Below are 19,540 nucleotides of genomic sequence, written 5' to 3'. Positions count from 1 at the left end.
TAGCTCTGGCCGGCCTGGAACTCTGTGGATCAGGCCTTTTGCTATGCAGAGGATGAACCTTGGGCATGGACATGGTAGGCAAGTTCCAAACACTGACTCATTGGGAGGTGACTTCTAGAAACTTAGTTTTCCGGGCTGGAGAGAGTCAAGAACACTGACTGCTCTTCCAAAGGCCCTGAGTGCAAATCCCAGCAACCACATGGTGGCTCACAACCATTCACAACGAGATCTGATGCCCTCTTCTGGGGTGTCTGAAGACAGCTACAGTGTACTTGAATATAATAAATCTTTTTTAAAAAATTACACTTGGGAGGCAGAGGCAGGTGGCTTTCTGAGTTCGAGGCCAGCCTGGTCTACAGAGTGAGTTCCAGGACAGCCAGGGCTACACAGAGAAAAAAAAGTTACGTTTCCAAACCAGGCATTAATCTCAGGATTCAGAAAGGAAGCAGAGGCAGCTCTCTTGAAGCCAGCCTGGCCTATGTAGCTAAACAAGCAAACAATGTTTCAAATGAACGAATGAATGAATAATCTGTCATGTCATAAATTAAGTAAATGGCCCAGTTTTCAAGTGGATAAGAGATGAGCCAGCAGTTAAGAGCGTCCTGCTCTTCCAGAGCCTGAGTTTGGTTCCCAGCTGCTCCCAGCTGCCTGTAGCTCCAGCTCTGGGACTCAGTGCGCACACATTCACACCTGCAGTGTACACTCATGCAGGTACACATAAATGAAAAAATGAAAGCCCAGCAGGCCAGGACGTTGTTTTAGAGCCTGTGGCCTGGGATCTCTATGCAAAGCAAGCACTTCCTTTGAAGACCCCTCCTGGGCTTTTGTGTTCTTGAAGATGTGTTCTCACTATGTAGCTGACTGTTCTGGAACTCACTATGTAGATCAGGCTGGCCTCTGAACTCTCAAAGATCTACTGCCTCTGTCTCCCAAGTTCTGAGTGGACGGCCAGGTGTGTGTGTGTGTGTGTGTGCGCGCGCGCGCGCGCGCGCGCGCGCGCGCGTGCTGACAGCTCTACACATAAAGATTCGGTGAGTGTTAGATTTTTGAAACTATTACTATGTATCCAAAAATGTTAACTATTAAAATGAAAGAGTAAGTTCCACTTTGGCATACATGTATGATCCTGGTTTTACACAATGAATTCCAAGCTAGCTTGCGCTAAAGAGTGAGACCCTGGTTTAAAAGTACAAGCGGGGCTAGGGTGATGGCTTAGAAGGTATAGTGGTTTCTGCCCAAGCAGGAGGACCTAAATTCGGGTCCCTAGCACACACGTGAGCAGTGCGGAGGGAAGGCGCGCGCACACCCGGGATCTTAGCGCTGGAAGCCGGGGAAACGGGAAGATCGGGGGCTCATGGGCCGGCTCAGCTAGCCACAGGCGAGACAGACCTCTTCTCAAAAGCCATGAGTGTAGGGAGGGAGGCCCGGCGTTGAGAGCTGGTTTCCACACGCGAACGTACCACACCACAGAGCACTGTAATAACTACGGTTCCGACCTGTTCGAGAGGCAGGCGTCTTGGTTTGTGCCGAACGCGGCCACAGGCCCCGCCCCGCGGCTCGCCCCGCCCACCCCGCAGTCTCCGGCGCGCCCGTTCCCACGGCGACCGGGTGCCAGGCTCCAGCAGCCAGTACAGAGCGGCTGCGACGCCTTCATGAGCGGGGCCGGGCTGGCGGCCGGGGCGCGGCCCCTCAGCTCCGCGGCCCCAGGCTCCCGGGGTGCGGCCCGCCTACGCCCGCGCCCTCCCGCCGGCCTGCAGCACGCGGGGACGCAGCCGCCTCCGCTTGGGCTCAGCGAAGCACAGAAGCGGATCCTGGACCTGGAAAAGAGCCTGCAGTTCCTACAGCAGCAGCACTCGGATACGCTAGTCAAACTCCACGAGGAGATCGAGCACCTGAAGCGGGAGAACAAAGGTGAGCTTCTGGGTGCTGGCCCAGCATTTACAACTTGAAGGTCATGGCCATCAACTCTGAACAGTTTCCGGGAGGCTTCTCTTCACTAGGGCCTGCCGACAGGCTCAGTCCTGTGCCCACCAGCCCAGATGAACGCTGACCCTCCTGTGCACTCTGTGCAGGGTTGGGTGTAGTCCAGCTCGTTACTTAAAACTGGTGCCGAAGTTAAACAGCACAGCAGATTCCAGTAAATGGTCACCAACTAAGCACAGATTTTAGGCAGGGATTGCCAGGATGCCGCTCCACACCCCTTGAAGCCAGGGCACACCCTTTCTGCCCCCTACGCCCGAGGAGTGGCCTACTCAGAACTCCTGGCCACCTGGTGACATAACTGCTCTTCACTGTCTACATCTCAGCTAGGGTTCCTCTGCTTCCTCCCACTCCATGCCTATGCCTCAGTTTCTCCCCCTGTCTAGTGCTATCTTTACCAGGATAGCCAATGATTCTCTCACTGGGCATCTGTTTGCTTGAGGCTCACCCCATGTCTGACTGACCAGCCCCATGTCACACCCCACTTACCATTGCCAGGGGCTCCTGGAAGGCTAGCCGTCCTGTCTCACTTCTGCAGCCCTGCAGCCCTGCCCCTGCCTGGCCTAGTGGATGGGGACCAGGCAGTGTTGGGGGTGACAGGGATCAGCTAGAGGCATTTATGGTCTGAGATGCCTGAAGTAAAGGCTTGGTGGAAAAAGCTGGTGGGACCCATAGGAGAGGAGGCCACATCTGTGCTCTGAGTGGCTGTAGATTTTAAGTGTGGTAAGGATTCTTTGCTTGTTTTCAGACCTCCACTACAAGCTAATCATGAACGAGAAGCCCCAGAAAAAAGGTAAGACTCGGGCGCTTGCAGGGTTATCACCATGCCTATCTGGCAGCACAGAGCCCTGCATGCTAACCCAGAAGGGGCCAGTTCTGGGCACTCGGACAGGTGGCACCTTCCCCAGCCACAGCTTGCTTGCTTGCTTGCTATCAACACCAGAGGCGTGAAGTCTGTGCAGGAGGACCAGTGAGGAGGCTGCATGCCCTCCCTCTGCTGAACAGGACTCCTGAAACAGGAGCGTCCTGGGCAGCCCACCCCTGGGCGGTGGACGGTTGCTGTGGTGCCTGCTTCTGGTCCCCGCCCCTGTGCCACTGCTTCCTTACACTCGAGTGAGGTGTCTCTTAGCACACTCCGTGTGGAACACAGCTCTGCTTGGGCTCAGAGGGCCAGGTAGTGGCAGAAGCGGGTTCCCAGGCTGAGCCCTGCTTCTTCCCCACAGGCAGCGTCTCCACGTGGAGCCTTCACTCTGGCAAGTCCGCCTCCAATTCCACGACATCCGGTGAGCCAGGGCCCAGGCTGGGCAGTCAGCGGGAGGTGTTGCCTAGAGTTGAAAACCCTCTTTTGCAAAGGGGGTGGCCCTGATATCCTATGCACAGAAACAACCAAGGAGGAGACTGGGCCAGGAGTCCTTGAGGGGACGCTCTACAAGCAAGACCAGGCCTGGCTGTCAGTGTAGCCAGATGATGTAGCAGGCCCACCCAGGTAGGGTAGAGTGAGCGGCCGAGCCATTGACAGAGGAACTCGAGGCCCTGCCAAGTGCTCTCCCTATCTTCCCCGGGAGGAGGAGAGTATGTGCTCCACCAAGGGCCCCATACCCTACCCACGACATCTCAGGGACAAAACAGAGCCTCTTCTCCCACTCACCTCCTATGGGAGGCTACACAACTTCACTAGCAGCAGCCCCAGCCCCCAGCAGGCCAGACGCCAGGCCCCTACAGTCTGTTCTACCCCAGATGGAAAGCAGCAGCCCCCACTGTGGCTTTTCTGGCGCAAGCAGCAGGTCCCACCACAGGCTTCACTCTCCATGCTTCTCGGCAGCCCTCCCTCCCGAGAGCGTTCAGTACAGCAGAGGGAACTGATGCAGGGTCAGGGCTTCTGGGGCACATCCTATTGGTTGATCCTAGAGCATGGGCCCGAGGCGCCCATTCCTTTAGTGATAGCCCTGTTGGTGTGCCCTGCAGCCAACTCTCAAGGCAAGACCAGGCCCCAGCCCAGCTCCTTCAAGAAACAAGAGCTGAAGTCTGACGCCCTCCAAAAGACAGACCTGGAAGAGCAGTCACTCAGCAGTGCTGCCCTGTCCCACAGCAGCAAGCTGGACAAAGTCCCTGGGGCTCAGGGACAGGCCAAGTAAGGCCTGCTTGCACCTGAGGACCAGGCCTGCACCCCAAGGGCCCCAAGCTTACCCTTAACAGGTTTCCACCCTGGGACATCCTGATGGACCTGACTCCATTCTGATGGAGATGCGGTTCAGGGAGCAGGGAGCTGCCGGGCTGCTGTCCATATGCTGGGGGCTACTTTGCTCGCTCTCCTGGGGGTCCTGCAGAGACCCCTGGCTAACCTCACCTAAAGGGGACCAGTGAAAACCCCTAAATTACTGTTTTCTTAGAGAAGAGACAAGAGACAAAGTTGACCTGGCCTTTTATGTTGGCTTGGAGGGCTGGCCGGCGACCAGGTTCTTAGGATGCAGTCCTGGCCGGCCTGGAGCTTACTCTAGGCTTTTAGCCCCAGCAAGCCACCTGCCTCTTCCCCCAAATGTGTGCCACCACACCAGTCTTTAAAAACCAGAACCGAAACCAAGAACAGAGCTAGATTCCTGGGCGGCCTGTGTCTGCTCAAGCTGTCCTCGGGGCGCCTGGGTGAGAGGCAGAGCAGGGCCAACACTGGGACTCGGTTCCTCAGTGGTCCGACCAGGGCAGGCTCACTCTGCAGCCACAATCCCAGGAGCCACTCTGGGCAAGGAACACGCTGGAGGGCTTGCCTGGCAGCCAGCTGGTTGCTTCCTCAACATAGGGGGTGAAGAGCCAGACCCAGGTCACAGCTGGGGCCAGAGCCCCCGGGCAGTGGGCAGTGGAAACAGGCCTCTTCCACACTGGCAGGCATGGGTGCTGCCCCAGGGGGAGGTGGGTGGGTGGGCGGCCAGACCACTCCCACAGGTCGCCTCTGGGCCCCTGTAATGTTTCAGAGACGAGGATGCAGAGGCCTCTAATTCAGGGGCCACGTTGGTGGGGGGCAGCCATGGCCGGCAAGGGACAGGGATGGCCCCCTTAATGAGCCTGCCCCCGCACCTGCGCAAGCCTACCACAGTGCAGCAGTGTGAGGTGGTCATCCGTCAGCTGTGGAACGCCAACCTCCTGCAGGCCCAGGAGGTGAGGCCCTGGGCAGGCACATGACCCCAAATGCCAATGGCACAGGACATCGTACCCACCATGCCTCTCCCTGCCTTTCAGCTACAGCATCTCAAGTCACTCCTGGAAGGGAACCAAAGGCCCAAAGCTGCAGCTGAGGAGGCTGGGCTGGGCTCTCCAAAGTGAGTGGCCTTGTTCCCAGCGCCCTGCCCTAGCCTAGAGGGGGTGTGGGCCTCACAACTAACTTCCTTTCTCAGGGACCAGGACTCCATGCAGTTTCCCAAGGTCACCGCCAAGAGCCTTAGTAAGAAGTGGTGAGTCCCAGGCACAGGGAGCGGGTGTCCCCACAGCTTGGTGCTGCAAGGGGCAGGAGGAGAGGGTGTCCAGAGGAAAAGCCAGGCAGGCCCTGCTCCCAGCCCAGCCACTGGTGCAGGGCACCCTTGAGGCAGCTGGCAGACACTGTCTTGTTCTCCACCCTAGCCTAATTCTGAGCCCAATGCCTGCTGCAGAGCGCGGCATCCTGCCTGCCCTGAAACAGAGCCTGAAGAACAACTTTGCTGAGCGGCAGAGAAGGCTGCAAGTGGTGCAGAGCCGCCGCCTGCACCGCTCCGTGCTGCTGAGCCGGCGCCCTGGAGCCCGGCCGTCCTCTCTCGATAGCGGGTCACACCAACCCTATTTCGCAGCCACACGCAATTCCAAAACAGATAGAACCCACGACAGATAAAAGCACTTGCTCTCAGAAATGAGGAGACTGTCTATTTTCTCTATTTTACTATTCCTGCATTTATGCAAAGGCACATAATAAAATGTTACTGTCCTTCTACCTGTAGACTGAAAATAAAAATTGTTTCTCCAAATCCTAAGCTTCCTTCTTCACGGATATCAGCTGTCTCCTAAGCCAAGTGCCTCTGCTGCTCTGGAAGTGCCCTATCTAGGCAGCCAAAACTGGTGGATCCTAGGGGTGCTATACACCAGCTATCCTGAACGGCATTCTAGGGCCAGCTGGCTTTGTTATCTGGCTGGACTGAGAGCTGCCTCTCTTAGGCACTGGGAATAAGACAGTGTTGCCTGGACACCCAATGCTACTGACAGGAGTCATGCTGGACTGAGGTGCTTGAGGCCTTGCAGGATGACAACTGGAAGAGACCTGTCCCCCACAGCTGTGCACTGGTGGAAGTGGTCAGTCTGTGCACACGCCTCCCCACAGCACAGACCTCAATACCATTGCCCACTCCCTCAGTAGAAGCAGACCAGGGCCTGGGCAGGCCTCATGATGTCAGAAAGCAGAAGACGTCCAAGGTTTGCCAAGATGGACAGTGGGCTCGGACTGGAAAACAGGCAGATGCAATGAACTCCTGACAACACAGGAATAGTAAATTTATTATAAGAATCATATGACAGAGTAGTGCACATATAAAAAGGGGGATTTATTTTCACCAGAGTGCCACCCACTGCTGCCCAGTGTGGCAGGGGCCGTCTGGCAGCATTCTGAAGGGAGGCACACTCTTGGCGGTGGTGCGGAGAATAAGATGGTGTTGAGGCTGCTGGGTCCCAATGACAGTGCCTGGCTAGCTGCCTGAGTCTCACAGCACTGATAGCCCTTCACCCAAGATTGATGTGGGAGTGTCAGGGACATTCTAGCCCCCTGCCCTAGCTGGCTGTCCTCCCCACATGACTGTAAGGAGGCCCATAAACTGGAGGTTCTGTTGGTGGCAGAGAACCTGCTGATGCTTTATTGGCCTTTCTTCCAAACTGAAGTCTGTGCCCTGGATTCAGAAGTATTCCTGTGATGTGTCCACATGCCTCGGGAGGCACAGCCTAAATCCCAGTGTTACTGGAGAACTGTATGTACTGTGAGGGTTTCCTATGTCTTCCACATTCTCCAGAGATGAGTACAATGTATGTAACACAGATGCTCTGATGGGACCCTGAGTTCTCATGCTGCTGAGGGCACATGGAAGCCCAGAAAGGCTGTAGGAAGTGTGGGGCCTGACCTCATGTTAAAACTAAAAACAAAAACAAAAAAAACCCAAAACAAAAACAAAAACAAACAAAACAAAACAAAGCAATGGAAAACCATCTGGGGAAGCCCCAGGCCCTCATGCAGCCAGCTCCACAGCTGACCGGTCAGTACTGCACAAGAATGGGAAAACAGCTGGCAGGTCCACAGCTGGCGGGTCAGCACTGCACAAGAATGGGGAAAGGGCTGGCAGGTCCCCAAGACAGAAGGTAAAAGCAGGAAAGTGAACTTAACCCAGGCCTCTAAGCCAACACTTAGTAAAGTCGGTGGGCGGCGTGAGATCTTGAGAAGGCTGCCGGCAGCCTGAGGTCCCGGTTTGCTAGGCAGCTGAGAGGCAGGCCTGGTGGATGCTCTGGGCCCAGGTGTTGAGCAGGGCTGTGACTGAGTGCTTGTCAGGGAGCTGCAGCAGCCTGGAGGTCATGCACCGATGCACTGACTGCAGAAAGGGGTTGGCATCTGCAACACAGCAGTAGCTGTGAGTGCTGGGCCTGGCAAGGCGGCAGCGCTGGCCGGGGCTGGCTCTTGGAGCGCTTGTGGAAAGGCCCACCATTGCTTAGACTCTGCACCCACAGTGCTGGGATCTTCCGGTCAAACTTTCAGTTAAGAGCTGGGATTTCGATGGGGTCTAGGGCCCCACACAGTCCCTGCTATGTGCCAACAGAACCCAGGTCCTGTTCCCACCCAAGAGACTCTCACACACAGACAGACGTGCATGAACTCCTGATGGTGGCCCTGGGACATTTTGTAGAGCTTCAAAGGAATGTCCTGAACTTCCCTTCCCTCCCGCACTTGACAGGTGCCCTAGAGCTGCTGTAGGCAGAGGGCAGAGGACACAGTGGCCCTCCTGTCTGTCTGCTGGTCCCTGGACGGCTCCTCGAGGCTCACCTACCATATTGCCACTGGCGGTCGATCCACATTGGGCTCTGGGCAGGGTAGTCAGCAGGCACACTGAGCTCCAGTGGTGGCACACTAGGGAGGTCCTTGTCATCTGTAACACAAAACTGCTCGTGTGACCTGGCTGACAGCCTGGCAGGCACCAATACAACCCTGCCAACGTCACCCCTGCTCCTGAAAGGCTCTCTACAGGGTTCCAATGAAGCCTGCTACAGACCTAGAGGCCTCTTAAATCCTCAGGCTTCCAAAGGCAGGGAACACCTTGTACAGAGAGGATGCTGCCAATGGTTGCCCCAGGACCACGGCGACTTTTGTGGAGAAAGATAAATAAATGCACAGGGTCGGGGACTGGAGGATCTGGGGAGTTGGGAGAGGGATACCCCGAGGAGTGACAAGGGAGGCAGAGCAGCACTGAGCAGGCCTCCAGCGTGGACGGCACACTGCCCCCCATCCCCCTACCCCACCCCCCAGCCCCGGCCACTCACCCAGCTTGCAGATCAGGTGGACAGTACCGTTGTTGCTGCAGTGGGAAGGGTCCAAGTTCACCAGGAACTTGGGATCCAGCCTTGCCACTTCCCCTTGCAGCACATTGGGGATGCTCTGCCGCTCATCCTCAAACCTGCGCTTCCGGGGACACAGCACTGGGGACCTGGAGGGATCCACCCAAGTGAGTATGCAGATGTCACAGCCTCTGGGCTGCTGCTTATCACGAGGCTCAACCCGAGGGTACATACACGATAGGTGGGCCGTGGATGGCCACCATGGCTGGCACAAATGTGCGGTACAGGGAATGGTTGAAGACAGGCGAACGGATGTTGGCCAGGACTGCATCTAGGAGTGGTTGGCACAGGTCCTGCTGTTTGGTTGGAAGAACTGGGGGTGGTGGGGGGGTGGGCTAGAGACAAAATAGAATGGGTCAGTGGTAAGGGCTCAAGGCCTCATCCATTCTGAGGAGTCTTCTAAACCCCAGGTCCTCATTAGCATCGAGCTCCGGAGGCTTTGCCTGCAGCCTCCACCCTGACAGTGCACACACTGGCAGCCAGTTCGGGATGGATTCCCAGACTTACAGCCGCTCTCTCATCCTAGTGCTCCCCTCCCCTAGTGCAATGCTGGGGCCCGAACATTCAGGGGATGGAGGGAGGTGCAGAGTGACCTCTCCCCTTCTCGTTCCCTGGCTGGGATCCTGACAGGTCCTGACCAGAAAGCCTCCTTCCATCCCAGCAGGGCGGGTCCTGGCAGCCACTCACCACCGCCATGTCATTCTTGAGTTTCTCCAGGGCAATCTCACACTTCTGCAGGGTCTTCAGGGGACACCTAAGGGGAGGGCACATGAGCTGACATTCTACTGCAGGGAGAGGGTAGGTAACGCTCGTCCCGGCCACCATCCTGGTGGTTTCTGGAGCCTCAGTCACTGGAAACTGTCACGAGAATCCCAGCTAGCCCACCAGCTTCTTTCAGAGCAGATCCAGAACGCCTCATTCTCACCAGGAGCAGCTCTTGCCACACCCTGGCCCTGTGCCTCTAAGGGTCTAACCTAGGAGGGCCTGGAAGACTGAGGAGCTGCAGCGGCCCCATTTGGCAGCGACCGCTAGACATCTGGGAGGACTGAACTGAAGGATGGCAGAGCCTAAGGCGTGCTGAGCGGTGGCACTTGCCAGCTGTGTTGACATCCACACAGAGCCCTGAACACTGGTGGTAGCAGCAGCGTCCCTACGGCTGGTGGGCAGAGGAGCTGTTGCCTAGCAGCCCAGGGTCATCCATGAGCCGCTCCCAGGCTCCGCTGGGGTTCATGTATACAGCCAGTGCACACAGCTCCAGTCGGCCTGGAGCCCCCAGGGCCAGGGAGACAAAGCTGCCTGCTGAAGGTCAGGGGGCAGTCAGGGAAGAGTCCAGGGCAGACTCAGCTAGGCTGTCGTGCCTAGCTGAAGAGAGGGGACACTACAAGCCAGCACCCAGCACTGTGACCCCTGAGCCAGGCTATGACAGCCATGGGTGACAGTGTGAGGACCACAAATCCTTGAACGGGGCTGAAAGGTGGGTGCTGGAAAGGTGCCTGTAGGGTTGAAGTCTCCCTGAACACCTTATTTGTAAAGTCACCTGAGCCTCAGGCATGGTCACAGAGAGCTGTTGAACCTTTTGTTAGACCCACACTGTCACAAGCCTTGGGAGCCCACAGCACAGCCCCGCCCACGCCCCTGCGCACCGCTTAGAGGGGTCGGTAAGGATGTCCAGCAGGCTCTTCATCTTACTCAAGTCCTTCTTCCTGTCTGAGAAGGAAAGGGACACTAAGAACTGGCCCGGGGCCCAGCCCCACCCTGCCCCACCCTGCTCCTGGCCGGCCTACCTTCATTCTTATCGATCTTGTTGATCATGCGCCGCAGGGGCTCGATGTACTTGGAAAGCTGCTTCAGCTTGTCCAGGTACTGCTGCTCCTCCGCCTGGCTGGAGCCCGCTGGGCTCATGACGGAGCTGGGGTTCACTACAGGAGACAGGGTGTGTAAGACAGTGGCTACGACCTGCGGGGCAGCTGTCACAGAGGTCTGAGGGTCTGTGAGCCCTGGGGAGGGGGAGGGGATTTAGGCACCTTGTGAAGCTGTCCACCCAGCCCGGGCCCGACTTACCAGGGGTGTTTAAAGGTCCAGGGGAAGGGACGCTGAAGTTCTGTGGGGTGCGTGCTGTCACTGGGCTCTGAGAAGGCTGTGGTGAGGGGCTAGGCAGGAAGCTGCTGGGAGATGGGGCAGGGCCAGAGCTGCAGCCAAGTGAATAAAAGCAGGTCTGAGCCCAGAACACGATGCCAGCCCTGAGGCCAAACGGGGGTGAAGGAGGCCAGGGAAAGCACACACCCCAGCAGCCTACCTGACATTAGAGTTGGGCTGTGAGCCAGGCTGTGGGGATGGCTGTGGGGGAGGGGGCATCGACTGTGGGGTCTGCACCTGCTGGCCTGGTGATGGTGACGACAGCATGGTGAGGCTGCTTTGGCTGACCTGGAAGTGGAGAGACATTAGCCGGCTCCAAGCTACACTCATACAGTGCACAGACTCTGCACTGCTCTGACATCCCATCTTATCACCCTTACTTCCTTCACCCAGGCACAAGCCTCACCTCTAGGTACACACAACACACGGTAGCCAAGGGGCCAGCGGGAAGGCCAGCCAGGTCGCCTGGCCCTCGGTGGGCCCACAAGGATTCCGGTTTCTGGGCTGGTATAGATATGGTAATGGCCTGCTTCTCAAGTATTGGTCCTATGTTCTGTCGTTTTCTGCCTAATCTAGGGAACTCTTCCCTGAGGGTCAGTAAAGACCCTCCCCTACTAGCCCAGAAGACAGTCTTCCTCAGTGCCTTCATGAGTGTCCCAGGATGACAGCTCCAAGGACAAGGCCGTGGTCAGTGCGGCTGTGGCATGTGCAGGTGCTGCTGCCCTGCCTGGTCTTACCTGGAGAGGTACCCAGGGAGCCGCACGCACACCCATCGTGGCCCTGCACTGGCGCTACCTGAAGGAGTCCATGCCTTGTACCCAAGGCTCCTGGGCTCAGAGAACCTCCAGCTTCAGAGGCCTGGCACTGTCCACAGAGCCAGGGGCTGCCCTCCACTCTCTACGCACTCCAGACAAGAGTCAGGGCTGACTGCACCACCGCTAGGAACGGCAGCACTGGCTTTCTGTAGCATTCCAAGGACGGACACCATAGGGCCAGGACGAGACAGCGCGCACTCCCACCTTTCATCAAAGGAAGGATTGCAGTTCCAGATGGAGAAGCCTGTTAGCCTCTTGCCATCCTGGGGCAGCCTAGAGGCCATACCAACTCCAAAGGTCCCCAAGTATCCAAAGTGGCCCCCTTTCTACTCCAGTCAACCACTGTATACCAAGTAACCCCTCCAGCCTGGCTTTCACGGCTCAGCGGCCAGCCAGGTCAGCAGAGCAAGGCGATCAGATGCCTCTCCCAGGACACCAGGTGCTGGTGCCAAGTGAGGACGCACCTCCACACCTTCCCACACCATCTCTGAGTAGGTTCTTAGCTTCTCAAATTGGGAACAGACACAGATCAACAAGGAAAACGACACCTGCACTCCTCAGCTGCTCACCCCCACACTAGCCAGGCCACGGCAGGTCATGGCAGGTCACAGCCACTGTGGCCTGCTTGGCCATTTCGAAACACAGACTTAGCTCACAGACCCCACCTGGAGCACCCACCTACACGTAATTCCAGCTCCAGAGCCCCAATGCCACCTTCTAGTTTCTGTAGGCACTGCTCTCAGGGCACACACACACACACACCCCACGCCACACATAACACAGATACACATAACTAAAATAAAATATTTTAAACAAAAAGGTGGATCAGACAATGCCATAGCTGCCCGAGGGGAGCAGAGTGGGTTCAGGCTCTGGCTGTGGGGTGGTCCCCCCAGCCTCTCTTAGCAGACTCACCCTGACTGAAGGAGCTCAGGATGAGGCTGGGTAAACAAGCGTGCAGGGCTCTTCTATCCACACCCAGCTCACGTTTAGTGCTGGGATGCACTATGAATCCAAGGATACCAGGGCAGGCAAATGTCACACACAATATAAAACCTGCTTGGAATCAACCTATGTCCCAAAGTCCCAGGACCATACAGCTCCATGCAGACTACAGATGGTACCAACAAAGGCTGGGTCTAAGCCCTGTTCTGTTGGCCAGGCCTTCCTTACAGTGGGTTCTTGCCCTTTGTATGTTCCCAAGAAGAGGCCCTGGAACCCCTTCTCTTACTGGGTGTACACGCTGTCCCTGGCAGCTGCTCCTTGGCTCTAGTTTAAGGCTCAGGTCTACTACATTAGGCACCCAGAGGGCCGCAGGGCTAACAGTGCCATACAGTAGGAAGAGTTCTCACAGTTCATGTCCCACTTTAACACCCATACTTGGGCACAGGACATGGGCTTTGATACCATCTGTTCTTGTTGAGGACATAGTAGAGGCCAATGCAGCTGTCTAAGAAATGCTACGCTGGTCCAAGACACAAACGAGCAATAGTCAGTGGGACGTAGGAGACACAGAAGTCTAGAATATAGGGAACATCCCAGGCAAAGAGTCATGCTGTTGGGGACAAGAGGGTCTCTCCCTTATTGGGAAGTCTGGACTGCAGTGTCTTGATTCTCTTCCCTTAACATACTCTAGAAACTTCTTCTTCAAGGCCTCTGGAGTCCAGACTGAACACGTCTACTTATGCCCAAGGCCCATCCAGACCCATCAGAAACAGCATGTGCCCAGCAAACCTCAGCGCACTTCCCTAGGGCTGGGACTTCCAAAAGAAGACGAAGGATGTGGCTCGGCCTGGACTCACTGGCTACCCCAGGACAGGTCAGCTGACATGCCCTATAGGATGAGGAGAGTGGAAAGATTTAAAATAGTAAGAACTAACCAAGGCGAGGCACCATTCACCTCTATGATCAGGAACGCCAGGTCCACCTTCTAGGAGTCAGTGCCAGGCTGCTCAAGTCCTGGTCACCACAGATACTCCTGGTACAAAGAAGCAGCCCAAGGACTATCTATACAGAAGTGACCTAGCAAGAGTAAGGGTGTGGGGAAGAATCAGAGGGGGCATTGCTGGCTCCTGGGGCTTCTGCTGTGGGGAAGAAGACTTACAGGGAGGCTGTGCTCTCAGGTCACATTCTACGACCCAGGCATGGGCACATCACAGCTGCTATCAAATGCCAGAGTGGTTCACCTCAGGGGAAGAGCTTCTGATAGATCCCTGTGTCTTAGTCAGGGTTTCTATTCCTGCACAAATCACCATGACCAAGAAGCAAACTGGGAAGAAAAGGGTTTATTCAGCTTACACTTCCACATTGCTGTTCATCACCAAAGGAAGTCAGGACTGGAACTCAAGCAGGTCAGGAAGCAGGAGCTGATGCAGAGGCCATGGAGGGATGTTTCTTACTGGCTTGCTTCCCCTGGCTTGCTCAGCCTGCTCTCTTATAGAACCCAAGAATACCAGCCCAGGGATGGCACCACCCACAAGGGGCCCTCCCTTCTTGATCACTAATTGAGAAAATGCCTTACAGCTGGATCTCATGGAGGCATTTCCTCAAGGGAGGCTCCTCTCTCGGTGATAACGCCAGCCTGTGTCAAGTTGACACACAAAACTAGCCAGTACAATTGACCCTTTGTCAACTTGACACACAAACACATCACTATTTAGCCTCAACCCTTACTTTCTTATTCATCTCCCAAACCTAGATAACTAGTCCCAAAGTCTTTAAATTCTTACATATTAAAATTTCAGCGCCTTTTAAATATTCAATCTCTTAAAATTCAAAGTCTTTTTACAATTCAAAGTCTCTTAACTGTGGGCTCCACTAAATTACTTTCTTCCTTCTTTTGAAAAATATCAGGGCACAGTCACAACAATCAGAATCAAACTCAAACTCCAACGATCCAATGTCTGGGATCCACTCACCATCTTCCGGGCTCCTCCAAGGGCGTGGCTCACTTCTCTAGCCCTGCCCTCTGTAGCACACACCTTGTCTTTTAGGCTCCAGCTGCCTGCACTCCACTGCTGCTGCTGTTCTTGGTGGTCATCTCATGGTACTGACATCTCCAAAACACTTCTGTCTTCCACTGCAACTAGGCTTCAACTATAGCCTCTCATAGGCTTTCTTCATGGTATCAAGCCTCAACTCCTTTGCATGACCCCCTCAGTCCTGGGCCATCAACTGCAATTGAAGCCGCACCTTCACCAATGGCCTTCTGTGGCCTTTCACAGTGCCGAGCCTCAGCTGTTCTTCATGCCTTCAAAACCAGTACCACTTGGGTGACTTACACATGACCAAGTCCAGCTGCAGCACAAGGTACAAACTTGGCCATCTCTGGAACATAGCTTCTCTGTGCTCTCAGGAAACACTTCCCAGAAGACTTCATCTCAGTGATGCTGGTCTCTTCTTAATCACGGCTAATTTCTTAGCTCCAGCTAACCTGCATCAATAGTCCCAGTACTGCAAAGGTTTCGCTTTAGTAGTACTGGTATCTTGTTAATCACAGCTGATTCTTCAGCCCCAGATAACCAAAACCATAGAATCTTCACAATCAAAATAGCAACGGCCCTGATAAAAGTCTTTAATCTTCCCTCTGAAATTTCACAAGCCAGGCCCCCATCATTTGCATTGTTCTCAACATTATCTTCCAAGCTCCTACAGAACATTCCACAGAGCTCTTAACACCCAATGGCTCTTCTAGCCCAAAGTTCCAAAGTCCTTCCACAAACCTTTTTCCTCAAAACACGGTTAGGTTACCACAGGAATACACTATGCTGGTAACAATTTAGTTAGGGTTTTACTGCTGTGAACAGACACCATGACCAAGGCAACCCTTATAAAGGACAACATTTATTGGGGCTGGCTTACAGGTTCAGAAGTTCAGTCCATTATCATCAAGGCAGGAGCATGGCAGTGTCCAGGCAGGTATGGTGCAGGCAGAGCTGAGAGTTGTACATCTAGCAGAATACTGGCTCCCAGGCAGCTAGGATGAGGGTCTTAAAGTCCACACACACAGTGACACACCTACTCCAACAGGGTCACACCTCCTAATAGTGCCACTCCCTGGGCCAAGCACATATAAACCATCACACTTTGCAAACCATCTGTCACTTGCATGTTACAGGCAGGAACATTGGTGGCCACAGTGTCACTTGTCAGGGTCACAGAGCCAGAGGCTCACAGGGACAGCAAAGGAGGGCACTGTAAACAGCAGTGCTTCAGTAATGGTGAAGGTAGACAGGGAACTGTAAGCGTGGTTGGGACGGAAGCAAGAATCTGGGTAGACAGCCAAAGAAAATGGGGATTCAGGGGAGCCCCAGCTGGGTAAGAAGGCAACCCGAGGAGCCCCAGCGCCTCAGACAGGCTGGCTGGGGCCGTGGACTCTGCTCCTCTCTCATCATCTCACGCAGCTGTCCTCGTTCCTGCCCCACACCTGAGCATGAGCCACGGAGTCCCCGAGCGTTCCAGAGATTTGAGGAACACTCTCGTCATGGTCTTGCCTGCTTACATTCACCATGGTTCACAGAGAGACAACACGGACAGTGCTGTCCTGGGTTGAGATCAGACAGCTATTGGCCAAAAGGGAGGCCTTCAGGATTTTCTCCACTGATATCTCTCCCTTAAGTATTCTCAGGGCCTCTGAGTAGACAAGCAAAAGTGAATGTGCTTAAAAAAACAAAACAAGCCGGGCAGTTGTGGTGCATGCCTGTAATCCAGCACTTGGGAGGCAGAGGCAGGCAGATTTCTGAGTTTGAGGCCAGCCTGGTCTACAGAGTGAGTTCCAGGACAGCCAGGGCTACACAGAGAAACCCTGTCTTGAAAAAAACAAATCCAAAAAACAAACAAACAAACAAAAAAAAAAAAAAACAAATAAAAACCCTGACAAAAAAAAACAAAAACCCAGCCAGGCATGGTGGTCCACACCTTTAATTCCAGCACTTAGGTAGCAGAGGCAGGGGAAATCTCAAAGCCAGCCTGGCTTACAGAGTGAGTTCCAGGACAGCTAGGGCTAAGGACAAAGAAACCAGGACAAAAAAAATCAAGAAAAAAACAAAAACAATCAAAAAATAAAATAACTCCAAGCCCAACCCAGCATAGCCTTGTCTATCTCCTTGCTGCCAGGGCCCTGGCCAGCGCCCAGCTCGGATTCCTGATGCTGCTGCATTTGTCTTCAACCACAGAGCCCAAAGCCTTCGGGACATATGCCCTGCCTGCCAGCACTTACCAGGACATGGTGAGTCCATCTGGGAGGACTTAAGCTGGAAGGTTACCAGTGACTGCTCCATCAACCAAGCCACAACATTCTTGGAGGGTGACCCAAAATTTTCCATGTACCTTTTACTTTAGCACTGGTCTTTTTCTCCTCGCTCTTCCCTCCCCTCTACCTAAATTCCTTGCTGTCTGGGGTCAGGAAGTCCTGTAGATCTCAGGCTTATGTAGGTGATAAGCCGACAGTGCAGGGACTGCTTACTCCACAGCAGGCTATAGAGGCAAGATGCAGAACCCAGTCAAAGACACACAGACAGGTTCTGTTAGTCAGGAGAGAGAGCAAGGCTGTGAGACCGGCAACAAAAGCAGGGCCGAGGGGTTTCTGGGAGAGTCCTGCTGTTTGACTTTGAATTCTGATCCTCAACATGCTTCCTTTCAGTTCCTTTCCATTTGTAAAAGTAGCTAAATGCAGGAATCAGGACCTGCCCCAGTGAGAACTAACATATGAAGAACCTAGCTCAAGATCTGACATAATCGTACCCTCAAAATGTTGCGGACTTTAGTTTCTACCAAAAGCCAATCTTGTATGCTGTTAGTGGTTTATCCCCACAATCCCACTAAGCCTGTAAATCCAATGCACACTGTGCTAGGGGACCCTCCTTGGAAGAAAGCTACACAAGTGTCCTCTACCTGACTATGCAGAGAGGATAGTTCCTGCTCGTGGGCCTTCAGGCAAAGGCAGGGACTCCATCTGCTAGAATCATAGATGCACTTTCCAATGTAGGAAAAGAACTGTAAAGGTCTTTCAGCTATCAGATGGTGTGGGCGATGGTGACATTTTCCCATGAGGTCAGGAACTATACAGAGCAGTCTTCAGGCTCTATGTGGCGAGGACTCCCTCCGCCCAGAAAGCGGGTGTGGACAGTGCAGTTCCACAGCAGAATGCACTTCCTGAGGAGCAGCATGTGCCCCTAAGAAGCGGGTGCTGCAGAGTGCTATAGCGTTCAATAGACAACAGAGCCCTAGAAAGGCATACTTTATTTTCTTCTGACATAGTATCTCAGGAGGTTCAGGTTGGCTTCAAACTCTCTTCAGGAGTTCTAGAATGACTGCCACATTCAATTTTATACATGTAAATTGGTAAGGGAACCCAGAGCCTTGTACATGCTAGGCAACTATACCCTGCCCCTGTCTTCTGTTTTATTTTACCATGAAAACAAAAGTACAACAATTTTAAAGTAAAAAAAAAGCCCCTCATGATATATCAGCAAGAACTGGCCATGGGGGCATATGCCTTTAGTCCCAGCACTCAGAAGGCAGATCAAGGTCAGTCTGGTCTCAAGAGTGAGATCTAGGACATCCAGGGCTCCACAGAGAAACCCTGTCTCAAGAAAACAAAAACAAAAACAAAAATGGAAGAAAAAAAAAAGGAAAGAAAAAGAAAGAGGGGTGGGGGAGAGAGGGAGAGAAGAAACACCAGCAATGCCTGGCCTCAAATAAAGTTAACATTTCTTTACTGCTCTGAAAGCCACCCTGAAGGAGGTCACTGACAAAGGAAGGCATGTTTCATGGGGTGCTCAGAGGAACCCCGAGCTTTTGGGCCGAGCCCTGTGTGAAGCCCGATCTGTAAATACCTGTGTTGTGGGCTGTCCGCCCAAAGACATGGAGCTTGCCGCAGCAGACATGGTGGAGGTGGGCGGGAACCGGGCTCTTACGTGCATCCCGCCTTGGGCCAAGGCTTCAGCAATCATCTTTGAGGATAGAGGCACAACAGACAAGGTAATTGCAACAAGAACTGCAGTGCATGGCAGGTGAGGGTGTTTGCAGCCTCATGGAACAATCCAGAGGTGAGGCCCCGTCAAATGACCCAGATGTGTAAGGGGAGGGAGTGCTGGAGGGTGTGTTTGAACATTCCACACCTCTAGACTCAGGGAAGCACCAGAAGTCTAGAGACACCAAAGTAAGCCAGACCTTTCTATTCTCCTAGCCAGCATCCTGTGGTGGCTGTCCTGGACATACTTCTGAACTGTAGACAGAACATACCCTACACCTGTGTCGTGCAGAGCCAGACTGCTCAGGTGGCAGTTTGAGGAGACCAAGTTCTTGGGACAAACTTGAAAAGAGAACAAGTCAGCCGGGCTCACAAAGAACAGTCAAGTATCACCGAAGCAGCAGCCTGCTAGTAAGCACTACATTCTCTTAGGGGAGCACCTGGAGCGAGCCAAGGCACACTGACATAGCTGGCCTTCTGGGGCGCTGCTTCTGGAAGTATGGAGGAATGCGGGTGGGTGGCAGCAGAGGCTGGGGTTTTCCCAGGGAGCATGGTTGCTAATGAGGAAGGGCTCTCCACAGGGACATGAAAACACCTGCAGAGTCAGGAGCTTCAAGACCAATAGAGACCTTTCTTTCCCTTGGCTAACTTCTGTTTCTTGATTCACACAGACAGCCAAGGGCAGGCTATCATTGTCATGGCTTTAAAGATGGCTACCCTCTCTATGTTCTGAGGTGGCGGATGGAGCTGACTCCTGGAAAGCAAGGGCTACATGCATTCAGAATGTTACAAACAGGAACAAAATGACATGACCTGGTGCAGAACTTATGCACCAAAACAAAACAAAAACCTAGTAGCAGATGGGAGAGGGTCACTTCAGCACTGAAGTTAAGAGATAAGTGGGGGTAACATGGTAAGACTCCAGTTCAAAAACAAAACCATTGAGGGAGGCTATGAACTAGGTTGTCAGTGTGGGACCTTATTGCAGATTCAATCTGTGCAGCAAAGTGTGCTAGAGAGAAGGCTTCCACGG

The 19,540-nt window shown here is 54.0% G+C and overlaps 2 protein-coding genes across 11 annotated transcripts in view; one reads left to right on the top strand and one right to left on the bottom strand.

The window, feature by feature from the left end:
* The first annotated feature begins 1,586 nt into the window (after positions 1–1,586).
* Positions 1,587–5,966, top strand: LOC127666024 (coiled-coil domain-containing protein 74A-like). Its single transcript, XM_052158720.1, has 8 exons — positions 1,587–1,911; positions 2,729–2,773; positions 3,204–3,263; positions 3,946–4,111; positions 4,947–5,130; positions 5,212–5,291; positions 5,367–5,423; positions 5,590–5,966. Exons 1-8 carry the CDS (start codon positions 1,653–1,655, stop codon positions 5,831–5,833), a joined length of 1,095 nt encoding a protein of 364 aa, XP_052014680.1. The 5' UTR covers positions 1,587–1,652; the 3' UTR covers positions 5,834–5,966.
* Positions 5,967–6,452: 486 nt separating this feature from the next.
* Med15 (mediator complex subunit 15) overlaps positions 6,453–19,540 on the bottom strand; it is a 63,386-nt gene continuing 50,298 nt past the window's right edge. For 4 of the 10 annotated variants that reach the window (XM_052158705.1, XM_052158709.1, XM_052158710.1 and 1 more), the window contains 10 exons: positions 18,371–18,487; positions 10,880–11,007; positions 10,645–10,772; positions 10,368–10,502; positions 10,227–10,290; positions 9,271–9,337; positions 8,758–8,918; positions 8,509–8,672; positions 8,019–8,117; positions 6,453–7,585 (listed from right to left, as the gene is read on the bottom strand). In XM_052158705.1, coding sequence (XP_052014665.1) covers positions 7,449–7,585; positions 8,019–8,117; positions 8,509–8,672; positions 8,758–8,918; positions 9,271–9,337; positions 10,227–10,290; positions 10,368–10,502; positions 10,645–10,772; positions 10,880–11,007; positions 18,371–18,487 — 1,200 coding nt within the window. In that variant the 3' untranslated portion in view covers positions 6,453–7,448. Of the gene's footprint in view, positions 7,586–8,014; positions 8,118–8,508; positions 8,673–8,757; positions 8,919–9,270; positions 9,338–10,226; positions 10,291–10,367; positions 10,503–10,644; positions 10,773–10,879; positions 11,008–18,370; positions 18,488–19,540 lie in introns of all 10 variants that reach the window. The other 6 variants (XM_052158708.1, XM_052158712.1, XM_052158713.1 and 3 more) reach the window with 3 other exon arrangements.

Source organism: Apodemus sylvaticus, chromosome 15, assembly GCF_947179515.1.
Source record: "Apodemus sylvaticus chromosome 15, mApoSyl1.1, whole genome shotgun sequence".
Classification (NCBI taxonomy): Eukaryota; Metazoa; Chordata; class Mammalia; order Rodentia; family Muridae; genus Apodemus; species Apodemus sylvaticus.
The sequence above is the reverse complement of the archived record's forward strand: the minus strand, read 5'-3'. Positions and strand labels throughout refer to the sequence as shown.